Source organism: Schistocerca serialis, chromosome 3 (assembly GCF_023864345.2).
Source record: "Schistocerca serialis cubense isolate TAMUIC-IGC-003099 chromosome 3, iqSchSeri2.2, whole genome shotgun sequence".
NCBI lineage: Eukaryota > Metazoa > Arthropoda > Insecta > Orthoptera > Acrididae > Schistocerca > Schistocerca serialis.
This window is the reverse complement of record NC_064640.1, coordinates 233,251,161-233,269,656: the sequence shown is the minus strand read 5'-3', so window position 1 is coordinate 233,269,656 and position 18,496 is coordinate 233,251,161. Positions and strand designations below refer to the sequence as shown.

At 43.2% G+C, this 18,496-nt stretch overlaps 1 protein-coding gene across 1 annotated transcript in view; it reads left to right on the top strand.

Annotated features, from left to right (window-relative positions):
* Positions 1-18,496, top strand: part of LOC126469982 (probable nuclear hormone receptor HR3) — a 444,061-nt gene that overhangs the window by 322,962 nt on the left and 102,603 nt on the right. Inside the window, exon 2 of the mRNA XM_050097426.1 lies at positions 2,859-3,086. Within this exon, the coding sequence (XP_049953383.1) occupies positions 2,859-3,086 (228 nt within the window). The remainder of the gene's footprint in view (positions 1-2,858; positions 3,087-18,496) is intronic.

Here is an 18,496-nt window from a genome sequence, read left to right as displayed (position 1 = left end):
ATAGAAATACCTTCAGGAATTTTAATGCGAAGCCAGTGTTTAATTGAAAAGATGTAACGTGAATTGTGCGGAAACAAATGTTTGCTTTTGGATGTCTCAGCCACGTTATACGGGGAGGGAATGGACTACTGTTGGAGAATACCAACTCTTTCCTGCTGAAGAAGAGCGAAAGAGCAAATTACACACATATTTTTCCACTAGCAAACATATTAATCGCGGGTTGTATCAAAATAAAAGAGAAAGCTATACTCATCCCAAAGTTTGGTTCGACACTGAAGAAGGTATTCGGCCTGCCGCTACCGGAGGTATGTTATTACCTTATTCTGACCTTTGAACTGGCTGACCCACCACTGATAAGGAGACCAGTACTTCAGTGTTGCCTCTGAATCAAAATGCGACGTGGCTATTATTACACGTACAAACAATTGCCAGAAGTGAAAGAAGCGATGAGTGAGAACAGATTCTTGGGCAGACTTAGAACTGTACCCTAGATAGGTCTTTGGATCCACTATGTCTAGCCGGCCGCGGTGGCCAAGCGGTTCTAGGCGCTTCAGTCCGGAACCGCGCGACTGCTGCGGTCGCAGGTTCGAATCCTGCCTCGGGCATGGATGTCTTTGATGTCCTTAGGTCAGTTAGGTTTAAGTAGTTCTAAGTCCTAGGGGACTGATGACCACAGATGTTAAGTCCCATAGTGCTCAGAGCCATTTGAACTTATCTTTTGTTTAGCATGTTGCCGACAATGAAGTGGGTTTGAAATGGAGAGATTCTGCACTGGTAGAAAGTTTTGAAGAAAAATAGGACTACATTCTCTATTAAATTGTACTGATGTTGGACGGGAGTAATGTATAAAAATATGTGAGTCGGTTCTTTTTCGGACGAGAGTAGAATCCGAATGTGAACACAACACACTGTCTCGCTCGACGTGAACCTTGAAGGCCAAGTCTGTCGTTCATCTTTTTCTGTCAATTGGTCTGAAACGAAGCCAGTTGCATATTTAAGATACTGTTCTAAGGTTAATAGGCGTGTGCCAAGTTGACTCACTGGGCAGTTGAGGAGCTCAGAGTCGAGCCCCCAGGATCAATATACCAGGGAGGACTTTAGTATCCAAGCGACCAAATCGTAGCCTGGTCACGTACAATTAAACTCTGCGCTGACGGGGACACAGGGCCAACTGAAAACGGAGAAGTTAGTAAGAAGTTAGTAAGCAATAAACATATGGTGCTGGAAGATTTCGAACAGAATGAAATATGTAGTCTCCTCATCTGACAGCTGTGTCCGCGGCGCTCCTCAATATTCAGTGGTCGCCTTAGATTCTCGAAGGACGTGCCATTAAGTGTTGACAGTTTTAAATCGTTATTACAAAACATAAAGATATATAATATAATACTAGAACGCTTAAATCTCAGTATCATGTGGTTCTACAATCTCTCTCTCTCTCTCTCTCTCTCTCTCTCTCTCTCTCACACACACACACACACACACACACACACACACACACACACACGCACGCACACACACATTCCCTTTACTTTACAATTCTATGATTGCTCATCTATTTTTGCAACGTGTTCACCACTTTCATTTTTTCATAAGTAATGAATTTGATCAACAGTGTACAATCCCATAATCAGCAGCACAAAGTGAGAACCCTATTGAGATAACACTTGAAATTATTAATTGACGATACATTTCTGTAGTAGGACAACTGATATGTATTGTCATTAACTTACAAATGTGCTGTGGATTTTCGAGCCACGGCGTAATCAGAAATAAATGTAATAATTAAAGTTTCTACAAAAGTTTCTGTATCGTATCACATCTTCTGGAACTAAATCTTTCTGATTATTACCTGATGTAAGAGGGGACTTCAAAAAGTAAGTTACACATTATTATGGAAGGTCAGATACCTTTCACTGAATGCTACATTATACTTCAAAGTGACACAGATACATGACACTATTTTCCAACATAGTCGCAAAGTCTCTGTAAACTACGGTTGGAATGTTCTCCCAATTGTTCAATTCTTCGACTTCAGAAATAGCCTCGTAAGGTTACGGAGCCATTCTAGAACAGCTGAGTGAACGTTCTCAACGTAGCAAAATCTGCAATTGCTGAGAATCAATTCCTCGATCGCCTGGACGTTGTCGTCTGTGATCGATGTCTATGGCCTACCACTCCGATCTGTATCACCCACACCCGTGCGGCCTTGGTCATATTGTTGACACCATTTCACTACGACTGGAAGCGACATTAGATTTGATCCACATACTGCCAGAATTTCACGACAGATCTGTGTGCAGTTTAGACATTTTGCCCATAAGAGTCGATCTGTCCCGCATGCATCAACTTTGGAGAACGTTTCCCGTTGCGGCGTCATTTCACTCCCATACTTCGATGCACTTTTTAGCCTCTGCCATGCACTTAATTGTAAATTGCAGAGGACTCGTGTAGACATAGATGAACCTTGCCGCAACACAACTGTGTCTGCAGTAAATTCAAAACATTTATTTTCTTCTGACAATGAGCCGCCAATGTTGCTCAATGCTCTTAGCGCGGGACGCCATGTGTAACTTACTTTAAGTCCCTGTCCCCCGTACAAATTCATAGAGTTATTATTTGTGATCATTTGAATATTGTACTGTGGTAGTAAAATGTGTATATCAAACTTTTAATAGAGATAGTGTGATATAAAAAAATAGAGATTTCAGAAACATTTACTTATTGAAACTTTCACTGCACACAGATGCAATCAAGATTGTCACTATTCCCCCCATAGCGCAACAAATAGCCACCTTATTTCTGAGCAACAGTTCATTATAAGCCAGAGTGAGCTGCCACGTTCGTGTTGTGTGTTGCAGCGCAAATCGAGATCATCCCGTGCAAGGTGTGCGGAGACAAGAGCAGCGGCGTGCACTATGGGGTGATCACGTGCGAAGGCTGCAAGGGCTTCTTTCGGCGGTCGCAGAGCTCCGTCGTCAACTACCAGTGCCCCCGCAACAAGAACTGCGTCGTCGACCGCGTCAACCGCAACCGCTGCCAGTACTGCCGCCTCCAGAAATGTCTTCGCCTTGGCATGTCCAGGGATGGTAAGTACCCCTTTCATATTTCCCAGCAATGTCTGCGCTTTGGCATGTCCACAGGGCTGTGAGTCACTTCGCCTCGGCACTCCGGCTGCGCAGGAAAGGAGTCTACAAGGGACGTAGGACAAAAACCGACTAGTTTCTGGATGCGCCCTCTTTTTTTACTCCAGTCAGAAGAAAATTACAAAAAATTATAATACAAAAACAGTACTTAAAGCAAAGTGTATATGCAGCCAAACTAATGGAATATAGTTAAGCGTTACATGTTCGAGTATAATGACTTTTCTGGAGACTCGAAATCTACTCTGTAGGAATCAGCATGGGTTACGAAAAAGACGATCGTGTGAAACCCACCTCGCGCTATTCGTCCACGAGACTCAGAGGGCCATAGACACGGGTTCCCAGGTAGATGCCGTGTTTCTTGACTTCCGCAAGGCGTTCGATACAGTTCCCCACAGTCGTTTAATGAACGAAGTAAGAGCATATGGACTATCAGACCAATTGTGTGATTGGATTGAAGAGTTCCTAGATAACAGAACGCAGCATGTCATTCTCAATGGAGAGAAGTCTTCCGAAGTAAGAGTGATTTCAGGTGTGCCGCAGGGGAGTGTCGTAGGACCGTTGCTATTCACAGTATATATAAATGACCTTGTGGATAACATCGGAAGTTCACTGAGGCTTTTTGCGGATGATGCTGTAGTATATCGAGAGGTTGTAACAATGGAAAATTGTACAGAAATGCAGGAGGATCTGCAACGAATTGACGCATGGTGCAGGGAATGGCAATTGAATCTCAATGTGGACAAGTGTAATGTGCTGCGAGTACATAGAAAGCCAATATAGCAGGTCAGCAACTGGAAGCAGTTAATTCCATAAATTATCTGGGAGTAGGCATTAGAAGTGATTTAAAATGGAATGACCATATAACATTAATTGCCGGTAAAGCAGATGCCAGACTGAGATTCAATGGAAGAATCCTAAGGAAATGCAGTCCGAAAACAAAGGAAGTAGGTTACAGTACATTTGTTTGCCCACTGCTTGAATACTGCTCACCGATGTGGGATCCGCATCGCATACAGTTGATAGAAGAGTTAGAGAAGATCCAACGGAAAGCAGCGCGCTTCGTTACAGGATCATTTAGTAATCGCGAAAGCGTTACGCAGATGATAGATGAACTTTAGTGGAAGACTCTGCAAGAGAGACGCTCTGTATCTCGGTACGGGCTTTTGTTGAAGTTCTAGGCGCTCAGTCCGGACCCACGCGACTGCTACGGTCCCAGGTTCGAATCCTGCCTCGGGCATGGATGTGTGTGATGTCCTTAGGTTAGTTAGGTTTAAGTAGTTCTAAGTTCTAGGGGACTGATGACCACAGATGTTAAGTCCCATAGTGCTCAGAGCCATTTGAACCATTTTGTTGAAGTTTCGAGAACATACCTTCACCGAGGAGTCAAGCAGTATATTGCTCCCTCCTACATATATCTCGCGAAGAGACCACGAGGATAAAATCAGAGAGATTAGAGCTCACAGAGAGGCATACCAACAATCTTTCTTTCCACGAACGATACGATATTGGAATAGAAGGGAGAACCGATAGAGGTACTCAAGGTACCCTCCACCACACACCGTCAGGTGGCTTGCGGCGTATGGATGTAGATGTACATACGATATAATAGTCTGCGTGCGGGCTAATTCATCGATACTGCTGTTACACTAGAATATGTTCTCCAGCACCAAGTAACTGTTCATAATGTTTCACTGTATACATCTTTCTGCAGCAGAAGATTTCATCCTGCTCACCACATCCCCATTCACACTGACTAGGTCTGCATCTTTCATAACTAGACCAGAATTCATTGAGTGGTCGGCAGAACTCCCACCTGCAATTGATCTGATCAATGGTATCCAGACACATATTAGTACACATTAATATGTGGTTTGTCCAACCTTCGCCTTTGTGCCGGCTTGAATTCTACTAGAGACACTTTCACTCATGTGGATGAATGTCTGTGGAGGAATGGAAGCCCAGTCTTCCTCAAAGAGCCAAAACAGAGAAGGTTGTGAAGTTGGACACTGGGTTCTGGAGTGAAGTTGACGTTCCAACTCATCCCAAAGGTGTTTCGTAGGGTTCAGGTCGGCACTCTGGACAAGCTAGTCCATTTTAGGAATGTTAATGTCCACAAACCATTGCCTCACAGATGCTCTTTTATGACAAGGTGGGCTGACGTGCAGAGATAAACAATCAACGTCTCCAAACTGTCCCTCTAGTGTTCACAGTTCACAGTGCTCTGAAATGAGTTCATATCTTTCTGCGTTTAGCGTTTTCTTAACCGCAATATGGAGACCACATACTAACCACGAAATACACCCCCATACTGCAATACCACCTCCTCCGTACTTCAGTGGTGGCGCTACCCATAATGTAAGGTAAAGTTACTGAGCGAGGTTAGCACACTGGACTCGCATTTGGGAGGACGACGGTTCAAACTCGCGTCCGACCAACCATATTCAGGTTTTTCGTGTCTTCCCTAAATCGCTCCAGCCAAATTCCGGGATAAGTTCCTTTGAAGGAACACAGCCGATTTCCTTCCACATCCTTGACACAATCCGACCTTGTGCTCCGTCTCTAATGACCTCAATGTCGACTGGACGCTAAACATAATCTTCCTTCCTTCCTTCCTTTTTTCAGGTAAAGTTCTCCAGTCATTCGCCAAATCGAAAACATTCCATCAGATTTCATAAGGGTGTATCGTGATTCATCAATCCATATCACTTGTTTCCAGTCGTTCATTGTCCATTAACATCGCTCGTTACACCACCTCAAGCGTCGCTTAGCGTAACTGCGAAGATGTGTTGTTTATGACGAGATGCTAGATCAAAAATGGCTCTGAGCACTATGGGACTTAACATCTATGGTCATCAGTCCCCTAGAACTTAGAACTACTTAAACCTAACTCACCTAAGGACGTCACACAACACCCAGTCATCACGAGGCAGGGAAAATCCCGGACCCCGCCGGGAATCGAACCCGGGAACCCGGGCGCGGGAAGCGAGAACGCTACCGCACGACCACGAGCTGCGGACGAGATGCTAGATCGTTGCATCCTATTCTTTTTTCACTCGTTAAGCACAGGTATTGTGCTAGTTGGACAGGTGGTAAAACTTTAGAACTCACGAGTGATTCCTTCCGTTAATTCTATACGATTTTATACTCCGCTATGGTCGACCGTCCCAGTCCGTCAGTATACGAGGTCTGCCCAGTCTTGGTTTAGATGTGGTTGTTCCGTCGCATTTCCACATAACACTCGCACCACCGGCAGCCGACATTAGCAGCTTTAGAATCTACTGACTAATCCAAGGTCGAAGTTAGATGTCCAAATGTGTGTGAAATCTTATGGGACTTAACTGCTAAGGTCACCAGTCCCGAAGCTTACACACTACTTAACCTAAATTATCCTAAGGACAAACACACACACACACACACACCCATGCCCGAGGGAGGACTCGAACCTCCGCCGGGACCTGCCGCACAATCCATGACTGCAGCGCCTTAGACCGCTCGGCTAAGATCGAAGTCAAGCTCTCCTGAGCGACCCATTGGGTCAAATGGTTCAAATGGCCCTCAGCACTATGCGACTTAACTTCTGAGGTCATCAGTCGCCTAGAACTTAGAACTAATTCAACCTAACTAACCTAAGGACATCACACACATCCATGCCCGAGACAGGATTCGAACCTGCGACCGTAGCGGTCGCTCGGTTCCAGACTGTAGCGCCTAGAACCGCACGGCCACTCCGGCCGGCGAGCGACCCATTCTCCTTATTACTGCTTCTCTATTGACTAAACAATACTCCCCGTCTCCTTTTCTACTGGCGGGTCCGTCACTCTTAGCATCAGCTGGTCACTTCCGCTTTACATAGGAGTGTCTGGCTACTTTTGATTAGATAGTGTAGGTATGCTTTGTTTTATTTACAGCCTGTCTACATCTGCGCTGCTGAAAAAATGCAACACCCTCAGAGACAAAGTCATTTTATTCACGACTTATGTGACAGGTAGGAGTGTATGGTACAAATTCAGACCAAATTTAACACATGTCACAGTAAAAGGTGCCCAAACAGTCACGTCAATACACAATGTACACCGAGCGAGGTGGCGCAGTGGTTAGCACACTGGACTCGCATTCGGGAGGACGACGGTTCAATCCCGTCTCCGGCCATCCTGATTTAGGTTTTCCGTGATTTCCCTAAATAGTTTTCAGGCAAATGCCGGGATGGTTCCTTTGAAAGGGCACGGCCGATTTCCTTCCCAATCCTTCCCTAACCCGAGCTTGCGCTCCGTCTCTAATGACCTCGTTGTCGACGGGGCGTTAAACACTAACCACCACCACCACACAATGTACCTCTCTGTGTACCCCCTCCCCCGTTAATGAAGGCGTGTATTATCGTATGCAGACGATCACAAAAGTACCGAATGGCATCCTGCAATAGACTGTCCCAAGCATTTTGCACCTTTTATAGGAATTCAGCAATGATAACGGGCAACTTTCCGCTTCATCATGTCACATACGTGTTAAACTGGCGAGAGATCTGGTGATCTTGCTGACCATGGCAGTTGTCGCACACCAAGAAAAGCACCTCGCTTCGCTGCAGCCGTATGTGGAAATACATTTTCCTGCTGGAAAAGTGCAATACCTTCGTGTCGAAGACATGACAATACCATGGGGATAAGAATTTGTGCTGGTTACTTTAATCTGCGGAAATATTAAATGTGACTCACATACAGGCGGAACCTATTCTCATCCCTAAAGACAACAGAGCACCATTACAGTGTCCAGTCGACTGTTTCATCACACTAGAGTAGCCGCACTTGGCAGTGTTGTGTTGCCAATGTCAGCCTGGCCAGAGGCACACGTGTTCTTAGTCCTGTTGCTAGCAGGCGATACCCAATGGTCATTGGTGGTACAGAACGTGCAACATGTGCCCAGATTTCTTCCCTAGATGATATTCAGTCAGTCACCGCTGCTGGCACAGTCTGCCGATCTTGAAGTGCGTCTGTACTCGCGGACGTCCAGAACCTGGTCAACGGGTGTAGGTATGTTCCACAGACCACTGCTAAAAGCAGTTACACACCACCAGTAGGCTGTGCCCAACACATGGAGCAATCCGTCGATATGACCACTCGCTTCCCACAGGCCCACAATGCGACCCCGATCAAACGGCTGAAGTTCTTCAGTAGGACTACGTACTCGTCGATGAGGCGTAGCTGTACCCTAGAATGAATGTTGCACACACTGTTTACCTCGAAACTCAGCACAATTACTGTCGGCAGAGGCAGACCAAAGAGTGTTCAAAGAGACATCCTGAGCGCCATCTGATCGCTGATGACCGTGACAAACGAATCACTAGCTCTACAACCACTCAGTGTGCACGTATTATACCCTGGTGCCACTGAACACAGTTTGAAGGTGTGTAATTATTTTCCCCGGCAGTGTACATCTACAAGTGTACCCTATACCGTAAGCCACAATGTATGGCGAAAGGTATTTCGTATCAGTATCAGCTACTTTCTGTGATATTTCATTGGCGTATGGGAATAAATGAGTGTCTAAATGGCTCTCTGCGAAGCCTGACATCTCATTCTCATGCTCCCTATGCGAAATCTACTGTGATGGCAGAGAACTGTTGCACATTCTTCCATTGGTTCTCTAAATTTATCCAATAGTGTGAGGCCTTCATGTACGTTGTTGTTTAGTTAACAATATTCGTGCCCTCAGCAGATTCTCAAACCCACAACTCATATGAAATTATTTATACTTACCTTTTGGTCGTTGGTTTGTCCAAGGATGCAAGTCTACGGCTTCATATACCTTTGAGGTGATTTTAAATCATTTGAAAACGAACATAAACTTTCAATAATGTTTGTTTATTATAGTTCTGTACAAAACAAACATATTAGTCCCCTTCCAACTGCAAATAATTCTAACTGCAAATAAAATGTCGTTGTGATTTCCAACACATGCTAGTAGTGCTGGGGATAACTTTTGAAAGGAAAACGAAATACGAAAATTTCAATAACACGAAGCAAAATACAAATAAAAAGTTCGATATGGAAAGAGACTCATAATTTCAAGCAATTTTACGTAGTAGGCAAAAGTGATTGCTATAGTACATCGGAACTAACTTTTATTAGGTAAATATTTAGGATGTGAAGAATAAATGGACCTTCTTCTGAAGCAGTTTATTAGAAATGTATCAGACTTGTAATTCACGAAAAGAGCCAAGAATTCGATACCACAAGGGTTTCGCAAGAATAAAGTCACCTTTCTTCCAAATATTCCCTTTTATGTACTCCAAGGACCTCTGGTACATTTTGGTTACTGTTCTTGCAGCTCTCCTCTGAATTTAATCGATATCTCTTACCATGCCTGCTTGATAAGGACTCCAAAGGTTGCAGCAATACTCTGACAACGACTGTTTTAGAGTCTTGTATGCTATTTGCTTTATTGATGAACTGCACAGTCCCAGTGGGTTTCTAAGAAATCTAAGTCTTCCCTCTCCTTACATGTTACTGATTTTACCTGTTCATCCCATTTCACATCTTTCCTTAATAGTATGTCTAAATATTTAAAAAGTGTGACTTGTTCCAGCAACGATACTTGTACAATACCCGTGGTAGCACAGACTAAAGAACAACCCAAGTGGGTACACTAGTTATGTGGATTCTGGCCAGTAACAATACAACTGACCATCAAAGGTTCAAAATGACCAACGGCAGCGGCAGTACACGCTTCCAGTCTGCTATGGAACGGCTGCTGCACACGTGCTAGCGTTTCAATGGAGATGTCCAAGCAGCTGAAGCAATAAGTCGTTGCATATTATTGGGCGTAGTTCGTATGTCCTTGTAGAGATCGTCTGTCAGCTTTCCCTACAGAAGAAGTTTACAGGTGTCAAATCCAGGGAACGTGCCGGCCAAGGTACAAGTCCTCTGCGTCCAATCCAACGATCTGGAAACAATTCGTGAAGACATGTTGTAGTGCTTCGTGCACCATCATGGACAGCCAAAACGTTGATAGTACAGGTTCCCCGTTGGCTGCAGAGCAACGTCTTCTACCATCCGTGGAAGACAGTCTGTTAGGAGGCTGTGATATTTGTGCGCGTTCGATGTTCTTGTCTATGAAAAACGGGCCTATGAGCTGATGTTTCACTATCCTACACCACATGTTTACAGTCCATGGACGCTGACGTTCCACCTGACGAAACCAACAGTGACTGTGAGCAGACCAGTAGTGCATATTTCGGCGGTTTCCCTGGCCATGCTTGGTATATTTGGCTTCACCACTAAACAAGATACATGATACATCTGGAGTGTCCTGTCTTAATGTCCACATACAGATGTTAACAGGATTTTCATAATCGTTTCCATGCAGCTCTTGATGGAGAGAGATGTTACAGGGATGCAAACTATGTCAATCGAAAATGCATAGAACACTTAACTGACTGATGCCACATCCACGTACGATTGCGCGGGAGATAACGTGGGAATCAACTGCAACAGCAGCAAGAACATTAATTCCTCCCTCTTCTATCGTCACGTGTTGGCTTCTGTTGCGTTGACGAGTTTTTGCACTATCACTCGCACGTAACTGGTTGAAGCAGCTGATAAATAACTGCCGACGGTTCAAATGGCTCTAAGCACTATGGGACTTAACACCTGAGGTCATCAGTCCCCTAGACTTAACTCTACTTAAACCTAACTAACCTAAGGACATCACACACATCCATGCCCGATGCAGGATTCGAACCTGCGACCGTAGCAGCAGCGCGGTTCCGGACTGAAGCGCCCAGAACCACTCGGCCACAGCGGCCGGCAATAACTGCCGAGATGGTTGAATTCTATTGGGATATCTTGCCACATACACCGTACAAGAACGAACTTCATTCTTCCTATACCCGTATACCCCGAACATATTGGCTTTTTCTGCACTGTTAAATCCCATCGTCCACTCACCACCTGCTGCTTGGAATGTCACACAGTAACTGACTAGCAAGTCGCAATGTACTCAAGGAACTCATAAGCACACTGTAAGAAAACATAACAACTTCGTACCTAGTAACTACGCAGGTTGAATGGTACCGATAAGAGTCGGTGCGGAAACCTTTCAAAATACGATATCTCGTAAACGATTCGCACTAGAATCCTGCAAAAAACACCAGTGACATTCTAAATTACCCTACTTTTAGTTTGTTAGTGTCAATAGGCATTATTCCATTTAAAAGAGTGTATGTTTGCACAAAAAATACACTTTCTAAATGTTATTACAGTCTGTTTATTGGCTAACAATACGAGCCCCTGACTACCAACCCATTCTGTGAAATTCGCACATTAACAGCACTTTCCATTTTCGCAATATCTGGAGTTCAAGTTTTAGGTTACTCGCCCTGCATTACATACATATGAGCGAAGCCGGGTCTAGGTACTTTCAGCGCTGATGCACCATGTCTTCCGAGCCCCCTGCCCCTGCAGGGCGTAGCGAACGTTACGAGCGTTAGAGCTGAGGCAACCGATGTAGAAAAGCGGAGCATCTGTGTTCGAGTCCCGGACCGGCACAAATGTTCAACCTTTACCATTGATTTGTTTCAGTGCCTGTAAGCGTCTGGAGTCCTTTTTCTCTTAATGTGATATTTTAAAAGCTCATCCCACCACCTTTCACGCATACCAGATGACTGGATGATAGGCAACGCATATTGGATACAAACGTCGCAGGGTGGATATGCCCTGCCGCCTCTCAGGGGCATAACCAACTATAAAAGACGCTTAGCCACCAATGACATCAGTATGAAATATTGTCCTAGTTACTACAGAGGTATTTGAAATATAAATTTCTCAATAAATTAAATCTCCATCTCACTGGACTCAAATGTCACGCATTGTCTACATTACCAAGAAATACAATACTATCTCAGTACTTCTTGTATTACTGAAAAGTTGATGAAATTGTATAACATATGCATTACTTCCACTTGAATCTCACAAAAAGTTTCCAGTTTAGCTATATGCATTATTTTATTGGATAATAAGGCGATTAGTACCATCACGGATATTTTGGGTCCACAGTTGCGACCAAGGCTTTGTTCTGTTTCTCCATACGCCGATACATACGCGTCCCGAAATATATTGGGACTATTTCACATTTCGATGTGTTAGGGGCAATCTTATTAGACAGACATACAAATATGGTGTAGTTAATAAACGTAAGCTAAATGAAGAGGCTAAAATGTCAAACTCCATATACAAACATTCAATCACGCTAACTTGCTCTGTGTTCCTCAACTAAAATACATTCATATTCACAGAATAATTGAAGTACTAACATTTTTATCTCGTCTGCGAGAAGAGAATGTCGTGTGTTTTTAGATACCAAGCTGATTCGGCAAAATGTTTACCGTGAGACCGAAGTACTGTTACTCGTCAAAACCACAAGAATGTAAGAAAAACTGCAAATACTGATATAAAGGCATATTTCTGAAAATAGCAGCTTCCAGTTATTAATGACACTGAGGACGTAAAATATAGTTGGCTTTAACAGTATTCTGTTACAGCTACATTGCGAAATCGTTTGAAGCGAAATTAATTCTTACTAGAACATATGAATGAACTTCCTTGGCGGGAACAAAATACCCTTGAGTTCACCCCTAGTCAGTGTTGCAAATCTGAGGTCACATGGAAGTAAAATTAGTTGCTTAAATCATATTTGTGGGAAATTTGTAATCGATTCCGACTTTGCTCTGCTATAGAATGCACTTCCTGTTGGATTAAACGCTTAATCAATGTGGTCTTAAGTAAGTCTTTTATAAAATGAACAAAACATTACTCAGTGTTCTTATCCGACAGAAAAAGTCTTATGGACTTTCAGGTCATTAGAGAAGGAGCACGAAACTCAGTTGAACAAGTAAGGAGGAAAAAATTGCTCAATCTTTCTGCAGGACCCATACCAGCATTCACGTAAAGTGATTTGGAGGTACGACGAAAAATCCAAATGTAGATGGTCGAATGATGCTACCGATCCCGTTCTTGCGAAATATGAATGGCTTAAAAAGTGTGAGAACGTTTTCCGTTGACCTGATGAAACGTACAATATGACGCGACTTAGGTCTCAAGACAGTTCAAAAGAGCACAAGATATGTCGGTTGTAGTTTATTAAGAGTCCATTTTCTTCAGCCAGACTATAATATGAGTGATATTTACGATTTTTTTGGGAAAACTAATGAAGCAATCAATGAAAATCTTTTTGCACATTGTTTATTGTTTCTTGGACAACATTTTCTGATTTCTTAAAAAAAATTCGCTCGCCATTAAGACGTGGGGTTAAAGCTGGTCGGTCCTAAATGAGGTTTATCCATGATGGAAGTTCTGCAGTCTTCGAACCTTATATAAAACCAAAAGACTGACAATTTCCGTAATCTACACGCTATTGCGCACAGAGTAATAGCACAGTTTTTTTTTAATTTGACAAAAACTAACTGACGGACGTTTAAAAGAAGTGTGTTTGTCCCCTGTTTTTGGTCGCCTTTTTCAATAATTAATGAATAAATTAAAATTAAAAAATCGAATTACTCCTTGTGGACATGCCCGAGGAGTAATTCAGCAAAATTTCTGGCAGATAAATTTATTAGTATGCCCGCAATACATTACGTCAGCTTGAGATACACGGTACTTCAGATAAGATTTGCAGACTGCAGGATTTCCGTCATGGACACACCTGATTTTGGATAGAGAAGCTTTAACTCCTTTGATGACTGAATTTCTTTTAAAAATCAGAAAATGTTGTCCAAGAATCAATAAATAATGTGCAAAAAGTTTACGTCGACTGCTTCACCAGTTCTTCCAAAAGAATCGTAAAAATTACTTATTTTATAGGGTGACTGAGGAGAACGAACTCCTAATAAAGGAAATAAATGTCGTGTATGAGTCCGCTATCATTGTGAATATTCTGTGAATAACGCCGTCTAGAACTCTTAATAAATTTCTTTACTTATTACACTGTTTCGGCTACTGTCATCATCAGATAATTAAAAAAATTAGAACTTGTAAAACGAGGTTCAGTGTCATTATTAAGGATTGACACTGAACCTTGGTGAAGTTCGAAGTTTTGTAATAGTAGCCAAAACGCTGCAACAAATAAAGAATTTTATTAAGCAATATAGGTGGTTTTATTCGCAAAATAATGGCAGCTACAGATTAAAAGAGTGGGTCGTCGAGAGTCCCTTCCCTGTGCTTACTCCTCTCCCCCCCCCCCTCCCCTCCCCCTCCCCCTCTCTCTCTCACTGAAAAAAAAACAACTCTATTTTTTAGTCGGTATATTCTATGCCAATTTCTGCAAGTGATAATCGCCGCCGAAAATATCATATAAACATATAGATCCATTGATCGTCCGTACGCCTCGTAGCTATATCCAGAAGCGTTAACGTAGTAGAACCAGTAACGGTATAAGGTGGGCTGCAACGTTGATGTAGCGGAAGTGGCAATTACGAACAGGCGCAACGGCCATGGGATTACGTAACTGCTCAAAAATAAAAAAAGAGCCTAATATTACCTTAAAAAATACGCTTTTAATTGTTTCACACGCTTAAATACTCTTTAATATACAGCAATACTTTTTCGCTTCACTTCAGTCGATGTTAAGAAGGACGCCTAAACACTTGAAAGATTTCCCTCGTATCTTAGCTTCCACACTCGTGTTACTTTCGCAGCAGTCTTCGCTCCCTGAAAAATTTTGGTTGGAACCTTGAGGTGGCAACTGGTTGACAGGAATTCTCGAACGAAGTCTGAGCGCTGCAAAGCTCGCATCAGTTTGGTAGTAGCGTGCCCGACAGAACTATTGGCGCGTGGAAACGCAGTTCCGACGGAAGGCGCGCCGCGCGCAGCAGAGGCCGTTACCCTCTGCTTATCTGTGACGTCACGAGCAGTGGGGAAGGTCGCCGCGCTGTTTACCTTCCCGGTACAGCGACCCGCGTGATTCAGCGCAGGCGGCGCGGCGCGTTAACCCCGAACTGCCGCTTCCGCAACCACCCATATTGCTTCAGGCCGCTTCCTCACGCACGAGACTCGAACACAGCTTTGTTCAGGGAAGACTGTAATGGTAATCGTAACTTCAATTGCCAGACGGAGAATGAAGCTGCGAAGTCGTACTTTATTTTGTAGTTTTTATTCCGGGTCTTCTACCACACACACAACTGCCAACTCTTCTGCTTCGGACACTAATGGCAAACTGCCGAGAATCGTCTTCGAGGTCTGTTACGGAAATAGCTGACTATATTCCTAGTACCCTTGAGCTGCTCATAACACGAGGTGTTCTAGAGCGCATGCAAGCGTGTTGACAGTTTTCTTTTCCTGACCTGGGTACGTAACAGAAATAAGAGAACAACGTGACATAACACAGTGACAGGTCGTTGGACTTATAATAGATGATGCTATGATTCGAATTCTGGTATAGATACCATGACGCAGCTTTTGTTTTTGCCAAATAATTCTCGGTGATTATCGAAACGGTTTCTCTGCATGTAAGTAGTTGAGAAATGGTTCAAATGGCTCTGAGCACTATGGTACTTAACATCTGAGGTCATCAGTCCCTTAGAACTTAGAACTACTTAAACCTAAGGACATCACACACATCCATGCCCGAGGCAGGATTCGAACCTGCGACCGTAGCGGTCGCGTGGTACCAGACTGAAGCTCCTAGAGCCGCTCCGCCACACCGGCCGGCCATTTGGTCGTATGAGTCTGATTTCACACTGTTTCCAACTTCTGGCTGAGTTTACTTCCCAAGAATGAAACATGGCGGGGGTTCGGTGATGATTTTGGCAGACATATAGTCGTATTCCATGGGCCCCATGGTTACTCTGCAAGGTCGCATTACTGCCAAGGACTATGTGACCATTTTGGCTGAACAGGTCCATCCCACGATACAAGATTTGTTCCCCAGTGGTAATACAATGTTCCAAGACGACGAAGTCCCTGTTCACACAGCTCGCATCATCCACGTATGGTCTTGTGAGTACAGGAACGAATTATCGCATCTCCCCTTGCCATCACAATCACTAAATCTCAATATTATTGAGCTCTTGTGGTCTACTTTGAAGAGAAAGGTTCGTGATAGTTATCCACCTCCTGATCGTCACCTGGACTTCCTACTATTTTGCAGTAAGGATGGTACAAGATTCCCTTGAAAAGTATACAGTACATATTTGTCCATATCGGGACGACTGTGAATTGTTTTGGATGCTAACGGTTTCCCTGGACCGTATTAGGCATCGTAATGTGTACTGTTTTAGGTGCTTCCACAATTTTGTCCTCCCTTGTACGCTCACATACAAAACCACAATCGTGGCCGAGGTCCCTAGTGGACGGTCGTGCAGTGGAACTCTACTTAAATCACTGTTAAACGAGCGACTTTCTTATCGCAATCGACTACTCGTGGCAAGTGAGTTTACTGCAGCGCCTCTGGCGTTTATATTCCTGTACCGAGTGTCACCTGTCGCGAGTGGTCATCTTTGTTTAGACGTCAGCGCCAAAATTACTTGTCTGCTGTGCAGTTTAATAACTGGACCCCGAAACTGAGGTTATGTGGAACCATCCTATTTACGAAAAGTAGAAATTTAGTAACATATTATGGGAGCAAGTAATGATAATAGATTCTTCAATTTCTGCCGGCGTACTTCATGACGCCGCGCGGGATTAGCCGAGCGGTCTTGGGCGCTGCAGTCATGGACAGTGCGGTTGGTCCCGGCGGAGGTTCGAATCCTCCCTCGGGCATGGGTGTATGTGTTTGTCCTTAGGATAATTTAGGTTAAGTAGTATGTAAGCTTAGGGACTGATGACCTTAGCAGTTAAGTCCCATAAGATTTCACACACATTTGGACTTCATGACGAAAGAGTTCACTGGTGAATCCGCTGAGAGCCCGCTTTGAATCTGACTAAAAGGAGAAAGACTTCGAGAACAGGCAGACATCTTAAGAAGACGCCGTCGGCGGTCAGTTCGTCAGCGCACCTGATGAATGATGGCAACGTGGTCGCTTGCGGAAATATTGTGCCCGTTCGACACTAACACCCAGCTGTTCACCCCTGAACACTTTCGTCAATTATAATATATTTCATTAATGACCAATGTAAAAGTCACGGTGTATGTTCTTGATATAGGTCTTATGGTAAATTCTCCACACTCCTGAGAAGTGAAAGAATAGGAAACGTGTTGTCCAAATATTTCAGATACCTACATTTATCTTTTCGAGAAAGTACAAAATAACAACCACGTCAAGCAATATTTAGAAGACAGTAAATACCGCCTTTTCGGTCATATGCTCGAGCGGAGCGAAAACGAGATTCCCTAGAAATTACAATGGATTTTTGCCCGAATTTTCATAGACAAACGAAAAGTGAGAAATGGGCAAATGGGGTATCAGATTAACAAGTATGGAAAAAGAAGGTTAATTTCTTGAAATCAGTCAGGATAAAAAAAACACTTTATTAGTGATTTGAAATATTTCACGACAGCTGCTACTAGATATGTATATCACGGCATAAATTGAAAATTCTCTGCCGTCTTTGATATAAATACTCTTAATAGTAATAATAGAATACCGGTCGACATTTAAATAAATTACATTTCATGCTTTCTGAACAAAACCTGCAAATAAAAAAATTGGAAAAACGGTTAAATATTTTTGTGAAATGATTTGTATTAAAGTGAGAAATACAATAGAAACATTTGACGGCCATTTGAATGATGCTCGAAATCATGTACAGCAAAGGAAATTCCGATGAATGTGAATTCAGAGTCAAATGTTTATCTTAGGATCTTAAAATTTTAAAGAGTTCCAGAGGATATTTATCTGGTGGAATTTCACTCTGTGTTCTCCTTACATAACCAACGTTTGAGCGTCTTAGTTACCGTACATAATTTCAAACATCATTCAAAGGCCGTCAAATGTTTCTTTAATCTATTCTATTTCTTACTTTTAGACAAATTATTTCACAAAATATTTGAACCGTCATTTCCATTACTTTATCCTCTGTATCTAGTTTTCTTTCAGAGTGACAAATAACGTCGAAAATTGTTTTTCTCGTTAAATAGAGGAGGAGGATATTTGTGTTTACCGTCCCGTCGACAACGAGTTCATTACAGACGGAGCACATGCTTGGATTAGGGAAGGACGGAGAAGGAAAGCGGCCATGTCCTTTCGAAAGAACCATCCACGCATTTGCCGTAAGCGATTTACGGAAATAATGGAAAACCTAAGTCAGGATGGCCGAACACGTGTTTGAACCGTCGTCCTCCCGAATGTCAGTCCCGTGTGCTAACCACACGCTACACCATTCGGTCTCATTAAATAGATCCGACTTTTTCACTGTTGAAATAGTTTT